The sequence below is a fragment of the Cervus elaphus genome, chromosome 16 (assembly GCF_910594005.1).
Source record: "Cervus elaphus chromosome 16, mCerEla1.1, whole genome shotgun sequence".
Taxonomy (NCBI): Eukaryota; Metazoa; Chordata; class Mammalia; order Artiodactyla; family Cervidae; genus Cervus; species Cervus elaphus.
In genome coordinates, this window is record NC_057830.1 from 27,259,919 (window position 1) to 27,279,419 (window position 19,501).

The 19,501-nt window shown below is 38.1% G+C and overlaps 1 protein-coding gene across 3 annotated transcripts in view; it reads left to right on the top strand.

Moving 5' to 3' along the window:
- Nucleotides 1-19,501, top strand: part of IARS1 (isoleucyl-tRNA synthetase 1) — an 81,111-nt gene that overhangs the window by 19,272 nt on the left and 42,338 nt on the right. For all 3 annotated transcript variants that reach the window (XM_043927358.1, XM_043927357.1, XM_043927359.1), the window contains 6 exons: nt 64-211; nt 8,438-8,525; nt 8,897-8,957; nt 12,082-12,177; nt 18,255-18,377; nt 18,865-18,956. In XM_043927358.1, coding sequence (XP_043783293.1) covers nt 64-211; nt 8,438-8,525; nt 8,897-8,957; nt 12,082-12,177; nt 18,255-18,377; nt 18,865-18,956 — 608 coding nt within the window. The remainder of the gene's footprint in view (nt 1-63; nt 212-8,437; nt 8,526-8,896; nt 8,958-12,081; nt 12,178-18,254; nt 18,378-18,864; nt 18,957-19,501) is intronic.

The window sequence follows — 19,501 nt, forward strand, 5'->3', positions numbered from 1 at the left end:
TTTTTCTTGCAAGTCTACTATTATGAATTTTATTAAAGAATATTTTATCTCATTTGATTTCAGGATGTTCAAGATCCTTCAATATTTGTAACTTTCCCTTTGGAGGAAGATGAAAATGTTTCTCTGGTTGCCTGGACAACTACTCCCTGGACTCTTCCTAGTAACCTTGCCCTGTGTGTTAATCCCGACTTGCAATATGTGAAGATTAAAGGTAAGTGTGAGCCTCGTTCTTTATAATTGATATGAATAAAATAATGAATGAAAGCTGACATTTCTTTCCTTTTTTTTTTTTACTTTTTTAATTGAAGTATAGTTGATATACATTGTTAGTTGCAGGCTTCCCAGGTTGCACTAGTGGTAATGAACACCCCTGCCAGGTAAAGAACCTGCCTGCCAATGCAAGAGATGCAGGAGACTTGGGTTTGACCCCTAGGTCAGGAAGATTCCCTGGAGGAGGAAATGACAGCCCACTCCAGTACTTCGTGGAGAATCCTATGGACAGAGGAGCCTGGCAGGCTACTGCCATAGGGTTTCAAAGAGTCGGACACAACTGAAACAACTTAGCACATATTAGTTGCAGATTTATAGCGAAGTAATTAGATGTTTGTATACACTGGATAATAAACATCACAGTAAGTCTAGTTAACTCCATCACCAGACATACTTACAGAATTGTTTTCTTATGGCGAGACCTTTTAAGATCTGCTCTCTCAGTAACTTTCAAGTATGCAATATAGTATTAACTATGGTTGCCATGCTATAAACTTTATCCCCATGCCTTATTTTATAATTGGAGGTTTATACCCTTTGACTTCCTTTACTCATTTTGTCCTCCTCCTCATCTCCTGCCTCTGGTAACCACCAGTCTGTTCTCTGTATCCATGAGGTTTATTTTTGTTGTTTTGATTTTGTTTTTATTCCACATAAAAGTGAGATGATAAGCATCTTTTTTAGACTTCTTTCACTTAGCCTGATGGCCTTAACATCTATCCATGATGTTTTAAACAGCAAAATTTCATTCTTTCATATAGCCAAATAGCTTTTCATTATATATATACATACCAGATTTTCTTCATCCATCCACTGATGGACACAGGTTGTTTCTAAAACTTGGCTATTGTAAATAATGCTACAGTGAACAGGGGTTGCAGATATCTTTTCAAGTTAGTATTTTCATTCTCTTTGTATAAATACCCAAAAGTAAAATGACTGGATCATATGTATTTTTAACTTTGTTGAGTAACTGCCATACTGTTTTCCATAGTGGCTACATCAATTTACATTCCCATCAGCAGTGTACAAAGGTTCTGTCTTCTTCATATCCTTGCTGACACTTGTCTCTTATGAATACAGCCATTCCATCAGGTATGAGGTGATCCCTTATTAGGCTTTTGATTTGCGTATCCATGATGATTAGTGATGTTGAGCATCTTTTCATGTACCTGTTGGATATCTGTATGTCTTCTTTGGAAAAACATCTATTCAGATCTTCTACCCATTTATTTATTTATTCATTTGCTGTTGCATTGTGTGAGTTCTTTACATATTTTTGATGTTAGCCCCTTATCAGATATTTGATATACAGATATTTTCTTGCACGGTTGCCTTTTCATTTTGTTGATTACTTTTGCTATGCGGAAGCTTTAATGTGACGTCGTCCCACTTTTTTTTTTTTGCTTCTGGTTTCTTTTGTTGTCAGGTCAAAAACAAGCAAAAACATTGCCAAAACCAATGTCAGGGAATTTATCATATATGTTTTGTGGGGATTTGTTTTTTTCCCCCCACAGTGAGCAGCATGTGAAACCCCCCCAACTAGGAACAGTGATCAGACCCGTGCCCCCTGCAGTAAAAGTGCAGAGTCTTAACCACTGGACCACCAGGGAAATCCAGTCAGCTGTGTTTTCATCTAGGAATCTTAGGGTTTCAGGTCTTATGTCCAAGTCTTTTATTCATTTGTGTTAATTTCTGTATATGGCATGAGAGAGTGATCTAGTTCTCCCAACACTATTTATTGAAGAGACTGTCCTTTCCCTATTGTATATTCTTGGCTCCTTTGTTGTAAATGAATTGTCTATATATGTGTGAGTTTATTTCTGGAATCTCTGTTTTGTTCTATACTGTTGTGATTACTAGAGCTTTGTGATATAGTTTGAAATAAATAAGTGTTCTGCCTTCAGCTTTGTTCTTCTTTCTCAAGAGTGAATAGACTTTTCAGGATCTTTTGTGGGTCGATACAGATTTTAAGAATGTTGACTCTATTTCTGGGAAAAATGCCATTGAAATATTGACAGGAATTGCACTGAATCTAGAATTCTTTGAGTAGTATGGATGTTTTAACATTGTTAATTCTTCAAGTCCCTGAATACAGAATTCTTTTCCATTTATTTGTGTCTTCGATTTCTTTCATCAGTGTCTTAAACTTTTCAGTGTCTTGGTCTTTCATTTACTCTTAAGCTTATTCGTAGGTGTTTTGTTCTTTGTGATACAATTGTAAATGCAGTTATTTTCTCTCTATGATAGTTCATTATTGGTGTGTAGAAGTGCAGTGAATTTCAGTATGTTGATTTTGTATCCTACAACTTTACTGCATTTATTTTTTAGTTCTAAGTTTTTGACGGAGTCTTGGGTTTTATATATGTACTATCATGTCCTCTGAAAATAGTGAGCTTTACCTCTTCCTTTCGAATATGGATTTCTTTTATTTGTTTTTCCTACTTAACTCTTCTGGCTAGGACTTCAGTACTAAAATAAAAATGTCGAGAGTGGGTGTCTTTATCTTGTTGATATTAGAGGAAACACTTTCAACTTTTTCCCCATAAATATGATGTTAGCTGTGGACCTCTCACATATGGCCTTTGTTATATTGAGGTTTATTCCCTCTAAAAGGCATTTATTAGAGTAATTTTATTTAGCTACAGAGAGAGATTATCAGGATACAGTTGAGGTTTTTTGTTTGTTTGTTTTTTGGCCCTGCCACATGGCTTACAGGATCCCAGACCCAAGAATCAAACCTGGGCCCTGGCAGTGGAAGCACCGTGTCCTAATCACTGTACTGCCTAGGAATTGCCAAGGATGTTGTTATTAGCAAATAGCAAAAAAATCCTAACTCCCGGGGTTTGTGGAAAGCAGGACCTGGATAGGTATTGTTTAGGGCTATGCCCTTGTACCCCATTATGTGGAACAAGATAAGTATTCAATAAATAGACAGACAGTAGATGGGTCACACTAGAAATAGCACACAGTTAATTCATTAAGAAAACTGAGTTGGATACAATGTTAGATAACGTCTAAAATTTTTTTAGGAAATTACTTGTCATGCCTAAATGTATTACAGTTTAAAAAATATTCTTTACTTTGATTTTTAAACAGACGTCACTATTAGTAATCAGGGCATAATTTAAAGTTATAACTTAATTAACATACTCCATGTTATATAAGAAATAAATGTTTACTAGAATTAGTAAAGCTGTTGGGGCTGGCAGGTAGCATGAACTCTCTGGTCACATGTCTTATAATCTATTGTTTGGGAATCTGTACTTACGTATATCATATTGCTTGTATGTGCTAATAACCCCAGGGAAATTTGCCTATCAATAAAATTTCTTAGAAACCCAGAAAGCCTCTAAGAAATAATTGTCTAGTGGTGAATACATAGGTATGGTGTTATATACCAAGATCCATTTTGAAAGGAGAATCTGATAATGAGTTTCAAACAGCACAACAAAGCCAGTTAGCTTCCAGTATATTTCTAAAATTGGAAATAATTTGACTCTTTCTTGGGCAGAGGGAACTTCAAAATGACAATTTTTTTATTTGCAGTCAGCTCATGAGGCACCCACTTATTGAGCTTTTTTCTCTTTTCCAATTTGCTTCAAATGCTGAATGACCATAGAATGGTCAACTTTGAATTCTTGGACAGCTGCTCATGCCGCTGTAAGAGGATCAGCTTTGATGATTGCTCTCAGTTGGTCATTGTCAACTTCCGATGATTGGCCATTATGCTCCTAATCTTCAAGGCTCTTGTCTCCTTTGCAATACTTCTTGAACAATCACTGCACTATACATTCATTAGCAGTTCCTGGGCCAAATTTGCTGAGGTTGTAAGTTGTCTCTGCTGCTTTTTGAACTGCTGCTTGTTGAACTCAGTTTGAACTCAAATGAGAAGATCTCTCAAATTTGCTTTTTGTGTAACATCATTTCCCTACTCTAAAATAAATATAGAATAACAGTACCATATTGTTTTGATTGCTGTAGCTTTATAGTAGAGTCTGAAGTCAGTGAGCCTGATTCCTCCAGCTCCGTTTTTTGAGATCTCTTGGTTATTTGAGATCTTTTGTGTTTCCATACAAATCTTAAAATTTTTTGATCAGATAAAATACCATTAGTAATTTGATAGGGATTGCATTGAATCTGTAGATTACTTTGGATAGTGTAATCATTTTGACCATATTGAGCCTTCCAGTCCCAGAATGTGGTATATTTTTCCATCTGTTTGTGTCACCTTCAGTGTCTTTCATCAGTCAAATAGTTTTCAGAGTAAAGGTCTTTTACATCCTTAGGTAGATTTATTCCTAGCTTTTTATTCTTTTTGACACAAGGGTTAAAAGAGGAAAAAAAATTACATTTGTTTTTGGAATAAAAATAACGTTTTTTAAAAACTATTAGACATAATCAGAAAAACAACCTCGAGCGTTTTTCTGACTAAAAAATTAACAAGGTGAAATTAACACAAAAAAATTAACATTATACAGAGAGATGAAAAGTAAAAATTTCTTTTAATTTTCAGATTATTGTACTTTTACTCAGCATGCCCAGGAACCTGAGATTCAACGAAGTGGCATATCATTGCTATTAGGAATCTCCAATATGTGTTTTCTCAACACTGCCAAACAGTTCAATCAGTTTTAGCACTAGCTGTCTGGAGAAGAGTCAGATATCACAGTTTAGGAGCTTAGTCCTACAAGACTACCCTCTGCCACTGCACCCACACTTCAGATGTCAGTCATGAGTTCTGGTTGTCACCTGGATTTCTAACCAACCCATGACCTCCTCCTTGGGTCCAAAGAGTAAGTCACAGAACTCAGAGAACATTGTACTCTTGAGATTACCACTTAAGTATAAAAGGGGATTATAAAGGATACACTCAAACGGTCAAGTGAAGTGCATAGAGAGATCTGGAAGGGTCTCAAGTTTCTGTGTCCAGAACTGGGGTGTACTACCCTCATAGCGTGTTTTGTTATCAACAAAAGACACATTTATGGTTTCCATCACTTAGGAAATTCCAAGAGATTTAAGAGCTCTGCCAGAATAGGTGGCTCAGTAGGTGAAGAATCCACCTGCAATGGAAGAGATAATGGCAAACATGAGTTTGATCTGTGGGTTCGGAAGATCCCCCAGAGGAGAAGACGGCAACCCATTCCAGCATTCTTGCCTGGAGAAGCCCATGAACAGAAAGGCCTGGTGGGCTGCTGTTTTCAGGGTCTCAAAGAGTCCAACACAGCTGACGTCACGACTGAGCAGACACCCATGCCAGAACAGAGACTAAGACCAAATGTATATTTCTTTTTATCAGTGAACTAAAATGAACAGGAATGGGAGAATATAATTCAGATGACCATTATACCTACTGCTGTGGGCAAGATTCCCTTAAAAGAAATGGAGTAGCTCTCATTGTCAACAAAAGAATCCGAAATGCAGTACTTGGATGCAGTCTCAAAAATGACAGAATGATCTCAGTTCCTTTCCAAGACAAGCCATTCAGTATCACAGTAATCCAAATCCATGCCCCAACAATTGATGCCAAAGAAGCTGAAGTTGACTGGTTGTATGAAGACCTACAACATCATCTAGAACTAACACCGAAAAAAAAAAATAAAGGTGTCCTTTTCGTTATTGGGTATTGGAATGCAAAAGCAGAAAATCAAGAGATACCTGGAGTATCAGGCAAGTTTGCTCTTGGTGTACAAAACCAATCTGGGGAAAGGCTAACAGTTTTGTCAGGAGGGCATGCTGGTTACAGCAAACACCCTTTTCCAACAACCCAAGAGACGACTTTACACATGGACATCACCAAATGGTCAACACCAAAATCAGATTGATTATATTCTTTCCAATTGAAGATAGCAAAGCTCTCTACAGTCAACAAAAACAAGACCTGGAGTTGACTGTGGCTCAGATTATGAACTCCTTATTGAAAAATTCAGGCTTAAACTGTAGGGAAAACCACTAAGCAATTCATGGATGATCTAAGTCAAATCTCATATGATTATACAGTGGAGGTGATGACTAGATTCAAGGAATTAGATCTGTTAGATCTGGTAGACACAATGCCTGAAGAACTAATGGATGGAGGTTTGTAACATGGTATACTAGGCACTGACCAAAACTATCCAAAGAAAAAGAAATGCAAGAAGGCAAAATGGTTGTCTGAGGAGCCTTTACAAATGACTAAGGAAAGTAGAGAAGTGAAAGGCAGGGGAGAAAGGGAAACAAAGATATAGCCAACTGAATGCAGAATTCCAAAGAATAGCACAGAGAGATAAGATGGCCTTAAATGAACAGTGCAGAGAAATAGAGGAAAACGATGGAATGGGAAAGACTAGAGATCTCGTCAAGAAAATTGGAAAGATCAAGGAAACATAAGACATAATGGAAGCAGAAGAGACTAAGATGAGGTGACAGGAATACATAGAAGAACTATACAAAAAAGATCTTAATGACCCAGATAACCATGATGGTGTGGTCACTCACCTAGAGCCATTCATCCTGGAGTGTGAAGTCAAAAGGGCCTTAAAAGGAAGCATTACTACAAAGTTAGTTGACATGATGGAATTCCAACTGAGCTATTTAAAATCCTAAAAGATGATGGTGTTAAAGTGCTACACAGAATGTCAACAAATTTGGAAAACTCAGCAACGGCCGCAGAACTGGAAAAAGTCGGTTATCAATCCCAAGGAAGGGCAATGCCAAAGAATGTTCAAACTACCATACAGTTGCACTCATTTCATATGTTAGTAAGGTTATGCTCAAAATCCTTCAAGCTAGGCTTCAGAAATATATGAACTGAGAGCTTCCAGATGTATAAGCTGAGTTTAGAAAAGGCAGAGGAACCAGAGATTGAATTGCCAACATTCATTGGATCATAGAAAAAGCAAGGGAATTCCAGAAAAACATCTGCTTCCTTGACTGCACTAAAACCTTCAACTGTGTGGATCACAACAAACTTTGGAAAATTCTTAAGAGATGGGAGTACCAGACCATACCTCTCTCCTGAGAAACCTGTATGTGGGTCAAGAAGCAACAGTTAGAACTGGACATAAAATAATTGACTGGTTCAGAATTGGGGAAGGAGTATGAACAAGGCAGTAAATTGTCACCCTGCTTATTTAACTCATAAGCACACAGAGTACATCATGTGAAATGCAAGGCTGGATGAATTACAGGCTGGAATCAAGATTGCTGGAAGAAATATCAACAACCTCAGATATGCAGATAATACTACTATAGATGTCTGGCTCTCAAGATAGTCTCACCTAGAGCCAGACATACTGGGGTGTGAAGTCAAATGGGCCTTAGGAAACATCACTACAAACAAAGCTAGTGGAGGTGATGAATTCCAGCTGGGCTATTTCAAATCCTAAAAGATGATGCTGTTAAAGTGCTGCACTCAATGTGCCAGCGTATTTGGAAATTTGTCAGTGGACATGAATTTGAGCCAACTCTAAGACAGTGGAGAACAGGGGAGCCTGGTGTGCTGTAGCATGGTGTCGCAGAGTGTTGGACATGACTTAGCAACTGAACAACAAATATATCATAACATAGAATTGGTACCAGAACTTGAAAACTTTGTACCTTTCGAATATTCTGTTACCATGTTAATCATAATCTAATGAGACCCTTCCCATAGAGACTGGTATCTTCAGGTTTTCAGCAGTTTATGGAGAGCAGGGGGAGACTAAGGAAAGAAAGAAAAGCTCACAGCCAGAAAGAAATTCATCTTACAAGACAGTTTGATTCACAGTAGCTTGTACTATCAGGGAATAATATTGAGAAAGGAATGGAAAAGGATTGGTAGTCAGAAAACAAGTGCTTTTACCATTATTTAGCTATGCCTTAGGAGAATCTAAGAACCAACAGTTGGTTTCCAATGATATCTGTCAGGAAGGAGCTGTTTCCACCATAGAACCTACCTGTGGTGTCTACTTCTGCTTCTGCAGGCGAGTGCATTTTGTCTGTATAAGTGTACTGGTGGCACCTGTGGGTCATGGCCGTGGTGTAGTGAACGTGACACCCTTGAAGTCCCTTTGGCTAAGATTTCAGTCGCATCTCTCATCTGCCTGTATACAGCTTTTCTGATTGGTGAACACTGTGTTCTGTTTTTTATTCAGAAAATATCAATGCATATCACTGAAGTCCACATTTTCCCTTGCTCTCATAGATGCTGTCAGAGGAAAATTATACATTTTAATGGAAGCCAGATTATCAGCCCTCTATAAGTTGGAGAGTGACTATGAGATCCTTGAAAGGTGAATATACAAATCATTAATGTATACGTGTGTCCATCTGTGTGTGGGGTGTGTGTGTGTGTCTTCAGCTTTAAAAAGTGAGATACTTTATTGCTCTTGGGCTATATATATTATTCAAGCTTAATCAAATATATTCAAGTCACATGTTCTAGCACTAATGACTTAGGAACAAGGAAATCAGAAAGAAATGGTAATTTGATGTGGCTGCAGCCTCATTTCTTTGATAATTTTATTTTTTTTCCCAATTATTTTTATTAGCTGGAGGCTAATTACTTTACAATATTGTAGTGGTTTTGCCATACATTGACATGAATGTTTTATTTTTTTTCTTTAATAATTTTAACTGTGAGTTTGCTTCTCTTTTTTTCTAGATTTCCTGGTGCTGCTCTCAGAGGCAAGAAATACAGGCCCCTGTTTGACTATTTTCTAAAGGTAAGCTTAGAGACCTCTACCACAGGCACTCTCCACAACCTATGTGTTTGATAACTGGAGTGATATTCATGTTGTCTTATTGGTTATATTGTTTATATAAGTGTGCCTGAATTCAAAAAAATTTTGTTTAGGTATTTAAAAAATTAAGTTCTGTTCGTATTGCCTTCTTGTTTTAATAACTAAAATACTATATAAAATTTTAAATAGTTTCCTCAAATTAAGTATGAAATCAGTTATGTTTGATAAGATTTATATGTGTATATTTTGTATTGCTTATTATCACCCAGGAAAGTAATTGAGGTCAGGTGTTGTTCGGGATTTGTTTTTACAAATTTAAAATAGTGCTCAGAATAAAACTTTGTGTCAAAGTAAGACTTCATTTCAAGGAATTTATGAGGTAGGTTCTTTAAGCTCAGACATTTAGTAACTTAATTTTCATCAGCGTCACAGAACTATTTTATGTGGTTTTTCATTTTCTGTCAACAGAATCCACGGCTGTAGTTGTAAACTCCAGCAACAGCAAAAGAATGAAAACAATAGGAATTTCCTGTTGATTCTTTAATCTGTGTATTTATGCTTTTCCTGATAAAAGCTGGTGCACGGGCTTTTCTCTAGTTGCGGTGAGCTGGGGCCACTCGCTAGTTTCAGCACACGGGCCTCTTGTTGAGGAGCGCAGGCCCTAGGTGTGTAGGCTTCAGTAGTCTCAACTCCTGGCCTCTAGAGCACAGCCTCGGTAGTTGTGGCTTAGTTGTACCGAGGCCTGTGGGATCATCCTGGACCAGAGATGGAAACCATGTCTCCTGCATTGGCAGATATGAGCCACCAGGGAAGACCTCTTGTATTGGTTCTTGTTTATAGGTGTTGGAGCGAAATAATGAGCCACACCCTCAGACCCGGTTTGTCACATTGGAAATTATATTCAGTCGGACGTGGCATTAGCCAGCAAAACCTTACATCACAGCCTGGGATAAAATATTTACTTACCTCTATTCTTGTTCAGTGTAGAGATAATAAAGAGTTTGACCAATGCAGGTGAGCTCTGCAATTTGGGCTTTGTCCACAGCAACACCTGTGCCTATACTTGTGTACACTTGAGTGTTTTCGCGTATTTCTTATCTCCTAACTAAAGGCGTTCTTCCTCATTGCATGTTGTTGTTAATGGATTGCCGGAAGCTTTACCTGGTCTTTCACTAGGCATTCTCCACTTGACAAAAGGCAGTCCTGCTCGCTAATCATATCTCCTAATGTGGATTTAAACATATCCTTTGCATACATCAAACTTGTCCTTTCTTTTCCCCCCTCCCTGCCATTGTTTTTATTAAGGTTTCCTCTTGTTTTTAAAAAACCTTCACCTTTCTTTAGTGTCATATCAACTTGACACTCTTCAAGAGTAAACTCAGATGCCCTCTGGGAAAAGCATTTTCTGAAACGTTTCTTTGATTTCTCCCTCTGAAAAATATCATTACTACATTCTTCTCTTCTGTATCTTAGCATTTTTTTTTTATATTTGTTTTTATTTGTCTTAAAACTCTTGCACTATATCAGTGATCTTTCTGAATTATAGACCCTATTGGGAAGACCCTATTGAGAACCTATGGAAAGTTCAGCCCTTTCAGAAAATGTACATGGACACAATAGATAGGAACTTTGGGTTAAGTCACAAGTCTCTCTGGAATATGCGTCCAGTTCATACTGATTTAAGTTTTTTAAGAATAACACATATGTGTTCAGTTAGCTTCATAAAATTTCTAGAAATTTGGTGAGTTTTAGAACGATGCTGCAAATTCTTTAAGACAAAAATCACCTGATGTGTACCAAAAATACCCATGGTCTGAAGTTTTAAGTGGGAGCCGTGAGGATAGATGCTATCTGTGAAAGGCAGCACTATAGCTCTCTGTGTGATGCTAACCCAGTTCGTACCCTGCCCCCTAAGATTCAGCAGGGGTAATACCTTAAACTGGACTTCGAGAAATAGAAACGCAATGCAGCATTTCTTTTTCTACAGTTAGAAACAGTAAGATCCTTTGTATTCCCTGTTCTTACATCTGATTCTGAGGATACACATATTATCTCTACAAGTTTAAACTATTGAAGACATACCTCTAAGCACCTATCACACCACACCAAAAATGTTTCCAGGTGATTTGGGTTATAGCAATTAAAAATTCAGTTATTTTTCAAGTTCAATTTTAAGTGAATGACAAAAAATTAAAGAGCTGTGATGTAGTTGAATATAAAATTGTGTGTGGAACCCAAAGGCCTTCATCATTGAAGGCCTGGCTTCATCATTAGTTAGTTGTATAATCTGGACAAATAATTCCATCTTTGTCCAGAGTTTGTTCATCTGTGAAATTGAAATACAACCAGAATATTTTTAAAACAAGGGACTGCCAGTGCCTTTTTCACAGTATTATAGGATTAAATGTGAAAATCATTTGTGAAAGTACATTTTATAAAGGCAGAGGGGTAAGAAAGCACAGGGTCCACTTTACTGAAACAAAGGGTATGTGAAAAGAAATGCTAAGAGATGACGGTAGAAGAAGTAGGTCTGTGGTCTTATATGTATAAACCTGACTTCAGTTGTTAATCAACTAAACTGAAAGCAATTCCCCTCAGTGTTATAGTACTTGGAGTACCTGTATCTAGAACCTGTAAATTGGCTCCTATCCTGATTCTTTCAAAGTTTGCCTTTTATTACTGAAAAACCTGAGCTGACCTGAAAGGAAGAGGAGCAGCAGCAAAGTGTTTTCAATGATTGGAAATGCATGAGGAAGGGAATCGTTGAGGGAGCACATCTTCTGAGTCATTTTAAGATAAACTGCATACTGGGGCAGGGGTGAGGTTGGAAGAACTGATGAAAAAGAAGTTTTGTGACTAAGGAAGGAATTTTTATCTAAAAATTTAGATAACTTTAGATAACTATTTCATTTATAAATGATGAACTGTTATTCATGGAAATGATTTGAATTGGCACGTTTCTTCCCAATCTGAATTATTCTGTCCATTCTGTTTCCAAAAATTAAATGTTAAAATTTTTTCAGGGTCTTACCAAAAACTGTTACTAAATTCATATTAGGATATGGTTTTATTTTATTCTTTAAGCCTGATAACCTTTCTTTTCCAGTGTAAAGAGAGAGGTGCTTTTACTGTGCTTGTTGACAACTACGTGAAAGAGGAAGAAGGCACGGGGGTTGTGCACCAAGCTCCTTACTTCGGTGCTGTGAGTAGTTTAACTCTTCTTTTTTTCATTTATTTTTATTAGTTGGAGGCTAATTACTTTACAGTATTGTAGTGGTTTTTGTCATACATTGACATGAATCAGCCATGATTTACATGTATTCCCCATCCCGATCCCCACTCCCACCTCCCTTTCCACCTGATTCCTCTGGGTAGTTTAACTCTTGCAAGTGTATTTTTGAGAAGTAAATGTCATTGGCCACTAAGTCATGTGTGTGTGTGTATGTGTATTACAGAAAGATGTTTCTCACTGTTGTTCAGACTGTGTAGATACTCCCCTCAAAGAGGAAAAAATTGCATCTGAAATTCCTTTTCATCCTGAGCTGGTTTCTGAAAATAGTGAGCTAAATCCTCTGCTTTTTAATATGTTGTCTAGGTTGGTCATAACTTACCTTCCAAGGAGTAAGCATCTTTTAATTTCATGGCTGCAGTCACCATCTGCAGTAATTTTGGAGCCCAGAAAAATAAAGTCAGCGACTGTTTCCACTGTTTCCCCATCTATTTGTCATGAAGTGATGGGACCAGATGCCATGATCTTAGTTTTCTGAATGTTGAGCTTTAATCCAACTTTTTCATTCTCCTCTTTTACTTTCATCAAGAGACTCTTTAGTTATTCTTCACTTTCTGCCATAAGGGTGGTGTCATCTGCATATCTGAGGTTGTTGATATTTCTCCCAGCAATCTTGATTCTAGCTTGTGCTTCCTTCAGCCCAGCATTTCTCATGATGTACTCTGCGTATAAGTTAAATAAGCAGGGTGACAATATACAGCTTTGATGTACTACTTTTCCTATTTGGAACCAGTCTGTTGTTCCATGTCCAGTTCTAACTGTTGCTTCCTGACCTGCATATAGGTTTCTCAAGAGGCAGGTCAGGTGGTCTGGTATTCCCATCGCCTTCAGAATTTTCCACAGTTCATTGTGATCCACACAGTCAAAGGCTTTCGCATGGTCAATAAAGCAGAAACAGATGTTTTTCTGGAACTCTCTTGCTTTTTCAATGATCCAGCGGATTTTGGCAACTTGATCTCTGGTTCCTCTGCCCTTTCTAAAACCAGCTTGAACATCTGGAAGTTCACTGTTCACGTATTGCTGGAGACTGGCTTGGAGAATTTTGAGCATTACTTTACTAGCATGTGAGATGAGTGCAGTTGTGCAGTAGTTTGAGCATTCTTTGGCATTGCCTTTCGTTGGGGTTGGAATGAAAACTGACCTTTCCCAGTCCTGTGGCCACTGCTGAGTTTTCCAAATGTGGCATATTGAGTGCAGCACTTTTACAGCATCATCTTTTAGGATTTGAAATAGCTCAACTGGAATTCCATCACCTCCACTAGCTTTGTTCATAGTGATGCTTCCTAAGGCCCACTTGACTTCACATTCTAGGATGTCTGGCTCTAGGTAAGTGTGGGTGATCACACCATCGTGATTATCTGGGTCATGAAGATCTTTTTTGTACAGTTCTTCTGTGTATTCTTGCCACCTCTTCTTAGTATCTTCTGCTTCTGTTAGGTCCCTACCATTTCTGTCCTTTATTGTGCCCATCTTTGCATGAAATGTTCCCTTGGTATCTCTCATTTTCTTGAAGAGCTCTCTAGTCTTTCCCAGGGTAATTTTTTTTTAAATGTAATGCTTTTAATGTAATTTGTGTATGACTAAAACTAAAGAGCATAGGGATGAAGGGCACACATTTAGAACTAAACCACACTTTAACTCAAAGCCCTGCCACTAACAGGCCACCTGTGCCACTAACAGGCCATCTGTAGGTAAGTTACTTAGCCTGTCTTGAGTTCCTTTTCTTCCTGTGTGACATGCGGTGATAGTACCGGCCTATCTGGGTAACTTGTGGGGATTAAATGGAATCATCCATTTAGAGCATTAGCACAGTACCTGACATTTATAAGAGTGTGTCCACTCACTGCAGGGAGTGTAGACCCTACTGGGGACATAACAAATTCCTTTTGACTTGATCATTTTGTCAGTGAGAGAGGCAGTGAAGCTTGTTGGTTGCTATTGGTCTTTTTTTTTTTTCATACTAAACCTTTGCTGGGATTTTTATTATGGAAATGTTCAAACATACACAGAAGTTAAGAAAATACAGTAATTTCTTAGGTTCATGTCATCCAGCTGCTTTAATCATTAAAATTAATCATCAACATTTTGGAATTTCCATTTTACCTATCATTACGTCTCCCTTTCCCCAACACCATTTTTATTTTGGTTGGAGGGTTTTATAGCAAATCTTCACGTTTATCTTTCATCTGCAAGTACTTCTATATGCATCTCTGACTTATAAGGACTTTGATTTTTAACATAGCCACTGTGCCATTATATCAAATGAAAGGAATAGTTGCTTAATATCACCCAATTCTTGGTCAATATTCAAATTAAATGGAAAGGAAACATTCCTGATAATACTATTTATTGAGTTTTGGAAACTGATCGAATTTCCGTTATTCATAATAATTTTAGAGTCAACTGTTGTGGTTATTCCACTGATAATAAATAATGAAGAGGTAACTTCTTGGTGTCTTCTCTGTTCTAAATGCCAGGCAGGTTAATGTTATAGAAGATCAGATCTTTAAATTTCAGCCTTTGAACTTGGTAGATGTTTTCCAAGAGACTTTCCATGTTCCAGATAGTGTACTGTATAATCTCTCGCAGAGCTGTGGACTTCTCCATGACCATGTTGAGTATCATTCTAGCTCCGTTCAGGAATGCTGCTCTTAGCTAGTTGAGTTTTATAGGGTTGTTTGCTCTATACTAAATGATTTAAAATGCTGGGCTTTGGGGCTTGCCCTATGTGTGTTGTTTAGTTTCTTTTTCAGGGTCCTCCTTCATGACCAGGATGTCACTTCCCTTGCTGTTAGCACACTCACATGTCACTTCACACCAGACAGCCTCTCAGCATAACGAGAATTGAACATAGGCCCAGGGGGAACCATACTGGCTTTTCAGCTTATTTTGGAGTCAAACTAGGGTGTAGTTCTACTTTTAGTCTAGATAATCCCTTTAATTTTAGATTTCAAGCAGCATAGCAAAGAGGTAAAGACCTTGGACTCTGGAGCCAGGCTATTTGCTTTTGAATCTGAGCATTGCCAGTTTGCAGCTGGATTACTTCTTTGTGCCTCAGCTTCTTTATTCATAAAATGGAGATAGTTGCTAGGTTGTCTGAGGGGAGCATATGGTGAAAACCTAGTACAGCTATCTGCCTTCCTCACAGGATTGTTGCAAAGGTTTAAATAAGCTAATGTAAATGTGGTCAGGTGTTCAGAGCACTGTCTGATACAGCACTTTATAACTGTTTGCCCAGATTATTGTTAACATTGTTCAAAGTACACTTCTGAAGCATCATGGTGTACCCAGGCTGTCTGGGACACGTGTTAATTGTAAAGTGAATAGTTTGGGGCAGGGGGTTGTTTTAATTAGTTAATTATATATGCTGAGCCTTGTAGCTTTCAGGATCTTAGTGGCCCAACCAAGTATTGAACCTGGGCCCTAGCAGTGAAAGTACCAAGGTCTAAGTCTAACCACTGAACTGCTGGGGAATTCCCATAAAGTGAATAATCTGAATTTCGGTAAATCTTACCATATGTTCAGGCATTCCTTGACAGGATGCAAATCCAGAAGCACATCAAGCATTGTCCAGTACTAAACATGCCTTATATTTCTTTGTTCTTCTGCTTTGTGTATACATGTATGTGTGTATACATGCTGCTTTTATAAATCAAATTTGATTTTGTTCTAATACATTCACATGTGTCATCTTTCTTCTTACTTAGTAGATACTCTGCTCTATTAGGGGTTTGTGAGGTAATGGCTGGGACGATTGATCTCGCTTCCTACCCTGCTGTTCAGTTCAGTTCAGTCACTCAGTTGTGTCTGATTCTTTGCGACCCCATGGAGTACAGCACGCCAGGCCTCCCTGTCCATCACCGACTATCGGAGTTTACTCAAACTCATGTCCATTGAGTCGGTGATGCCATCCAACCATCTCATCCTCTGTCATCCCCTTCTCATCCCACCTTCAATCTTTCCCAGCATCAGGGTCTTTCAGATGAGTCAGTTCTTTGCATCAGGTGGCCAGAGAATTGGAGTTTCAGCTTCAACATCACAGTATTCAGGACTGATTTCCTTTAGGATTGACTGGTTGGATCTCCTTGCAGTCCATGGGACTCTCAAGAATCTTCTCCAACACCGTGGTTCAAAATCATCCATTCTTTGGTGCTCAGCTTTTTTATAGTCCAACTCTCACGTCCATACATGACTACTGGAAGAACCATAGCTTTGACTAGACGGACCTTTGTTGGCAAAGTAATGTCTCTGCTTTTTCATATGCTGTCTAGGTTGGTCATAACTTCTCTTCCAAGGAGCAAGCATCTTTTAATTTCATGGCTGCAGTCATCATCTGCAGTGATTTTGAAGCCCCCCCAAAATGAAGTCTCTCACTGTTGGCCACTGTTTCTCCATCTATTTGCCATGAAGTGATGGGACCAGATGCCATGATCTTAGCTTTCTGATTGTTGAGTTTTAAGCCAACTTTTTCACTCTCCTCTTTCACTTTTTCTTTTTTTCATTTATTTTTATTAGGGCTCTTTCACTTTCATCAAGAGGCTTCATTGCTTTCTGCCGTAAGGGTAGTGTCATCTGCATATCTGAGGTTATTGATATTTCTCCCAACAGTCTTGATTCCAGCTTGTGCTTCATCCAGCCCAGCGTTTCTCATGATGTACTCTGTGTATAAGTTAAATAAGCAGGGTGACAATATACAGCCTTGAGTCCTTTCCCTATTTGGAACCAGTCTGTTGTTCCATGTCCAGTTCTAACTGTTGCTTCCTCACCTGCATACAGGTTTCTCAAGAGGCAGGTCAGGTGGTCCGGTATTCCCCTCTCTTGAAGAATTTTCCACAGTTTGTTGTTTTCCACACAGTCAAAGGCTTTGGCATAGTCAATAAAGCAGAAATAGATGCAAGGAACTCCCTTGCTTTTTCGATGATCCAGCAGATGTTGGCAATTTGATCTCTGGTTCCTCTGCCTTTTCTAAATCTAGCTTGAACATCTGGAAGTTCATGGTTCACGTACTGTTGAAGCCTGGCTTCGAGAAATTTGGGCATTACTTTATTAGCGTGTGAGATGAGTACAATTGTTTGGTGGTTTGAGCATTCTTTGGTGTTGCCTTTCTTTGGGATTGGAATGAAAACTGACCTTTTCCAGTCCTGTGGCCACTGCTGAGTTTTCCAAATTTGCTGACATATTGAGTGCAGCAGTTTCACAGCATCATCTTTTAGGATTTGAAATAGCTGAACTGGAATTCTGTCACCTCCAGTAGCTTTGTTCGTAGTGATGCTTCCTAAGTCCCACTTGACTTTGCATTGCAGGATGTCTGGCTCAAGGTGAGTGATCACACCATTGTAATTATCTGGGTCATGAAGATCTTTTTTGTATAGTTCTTCTGTGTATTCTTGCCACTTCTTAATATCTTTTGCTTCTGTTAGGCCTATACCATTTCTGTCCTTTCAAGCCCATCTTCGCGTGAAATGTTCCCTTGGTATCTCTAATTTTCTTGAAGAGATGTCTAGTCTTTCCCATTCTGATGTTTTCCTCTATTTCTTTGCATTGATCACTGAGGAAGTCTTTCTCATCTCTCCTTGCTATTCTTTGACACTCTGCATTCAAATGGGTATATCTTTCCTTTTCTCCTTTGCTTTTGGCTTCTCTTCTTTTCACAGCTATTTGTAAGGCCTCCTTAGACAGCCATTTTGCCTTTTTGCATTTCTTTTTCTTGGGGCTGGTCTTGATCCCTGTCTCCTGTATTAGTCACAAACCTCCATCCATCATTCTTCAGGCACTCTGTCTATCAGTTCTAAAATGCTGCTGTAGGGCTCTGGATTCTCTGAATGATCCTTGAGTTAACTTCAGTTGAGAGGATAAGAAAAGTTGGTTACATTTATAAGTCAGAATACTGAAAAATTCTATAAATCTGTTGCCTCACATGCTTCTCTCCTGCCACATCCACACTTAACTGTTTTGTACTTCCCTTCCTCCTAATTTCTCATTTTCCCTAGGACGATTACCGGGTCTGTATGGATTTCAACATCATTCAGAAAGACTCTCTCCCTATTTGCCCTGTGGATGCCTCCGGCTGTTTTACAGCGGAAGTGACAGATTTTGCTGGACAGTATGTGAAGGTTTGTATCTATGTGGCTTATTTCATCCTACTTCTTTTATTAATTTGTTTTGTTAAATAGCTTTTGTATCTGGGATATTCTTTTTCCCCAGGAGGTTGGTTTTGTTTTGTTTCAGCATATAAAATTAGATCAGCTGCTTCCAAGGTCTAATATCTTCAGAGGATGCATGCTCTAATTTCAAGGGTAGGAATCAGAAAAAATGAACTCTGGTTTGTGACTAAGGAAGCAGCTTTGTGACCTTGGGGTAATCACTGCTAATTGAAAATTTCATTACCTTAAATGGTGTGGAACATACTTTAAAAAAGTATTTAATGTTATACAATAGCTGAAATGTAGATCAAGTATTTTTTTTAATACTTTTGTTATTTATGTGTTTTATTCACAGTAAAGGAAACAAAATAACAGATTTTAGTAATATACTTAGTTTTATTGCATTAGTAAGTATGTGAGATATTTTAATGGCTAGATTTTAATTTTTTAAAAATAGGATGCTGACAAAAATATCATCAAGACTCTAAAGGAACAAGGTCGACTTCTTGTTGCCAGCACCTTCACCCATAGCTACCCTTTCTGTTGGAGGTGAGATGAAATATAGCGAGAGCTTCAGATTTGTGAATATACTTGATATGTGTACCCATTTCGTCACTTCATGGTTCCTGTCTCATTTGTATCCTTTCGAGTTAATGTTTGAAAACTTCATTTTTGTTTTAATGAGAATTTTATGAATTCACATATATAGTTATTTTATCTTTAGGTGTTAGAAAAATAGATCTATACCACTATCTTTTGTGTTGAGATCACATTGCACTAGGATGAGATGTATCTCTAAAATTTTCTAATGGAATTTGTGAGAACTATCATGTGATATAAGACATCATACTGTGAAGATGTGGGTTAAAATGGAATGTTCAGTGGCATCATGTTTCATTCCTGTTTCCTCTTTGCTGAGGTTGGCACCATCTCTTAGACAGCTGTCTCACAAGCAGAACTATAGTTCTGCTCTTGTTAAGTTTTACCTTCCACCTATTGTGGAGGGAGATGACATAGACACTTGTATTTGCAGTAGAAGACCTAATGCATGATGGCGATGTGAGTAAGAAACTAAAGATCAGTCTTACTGTGGG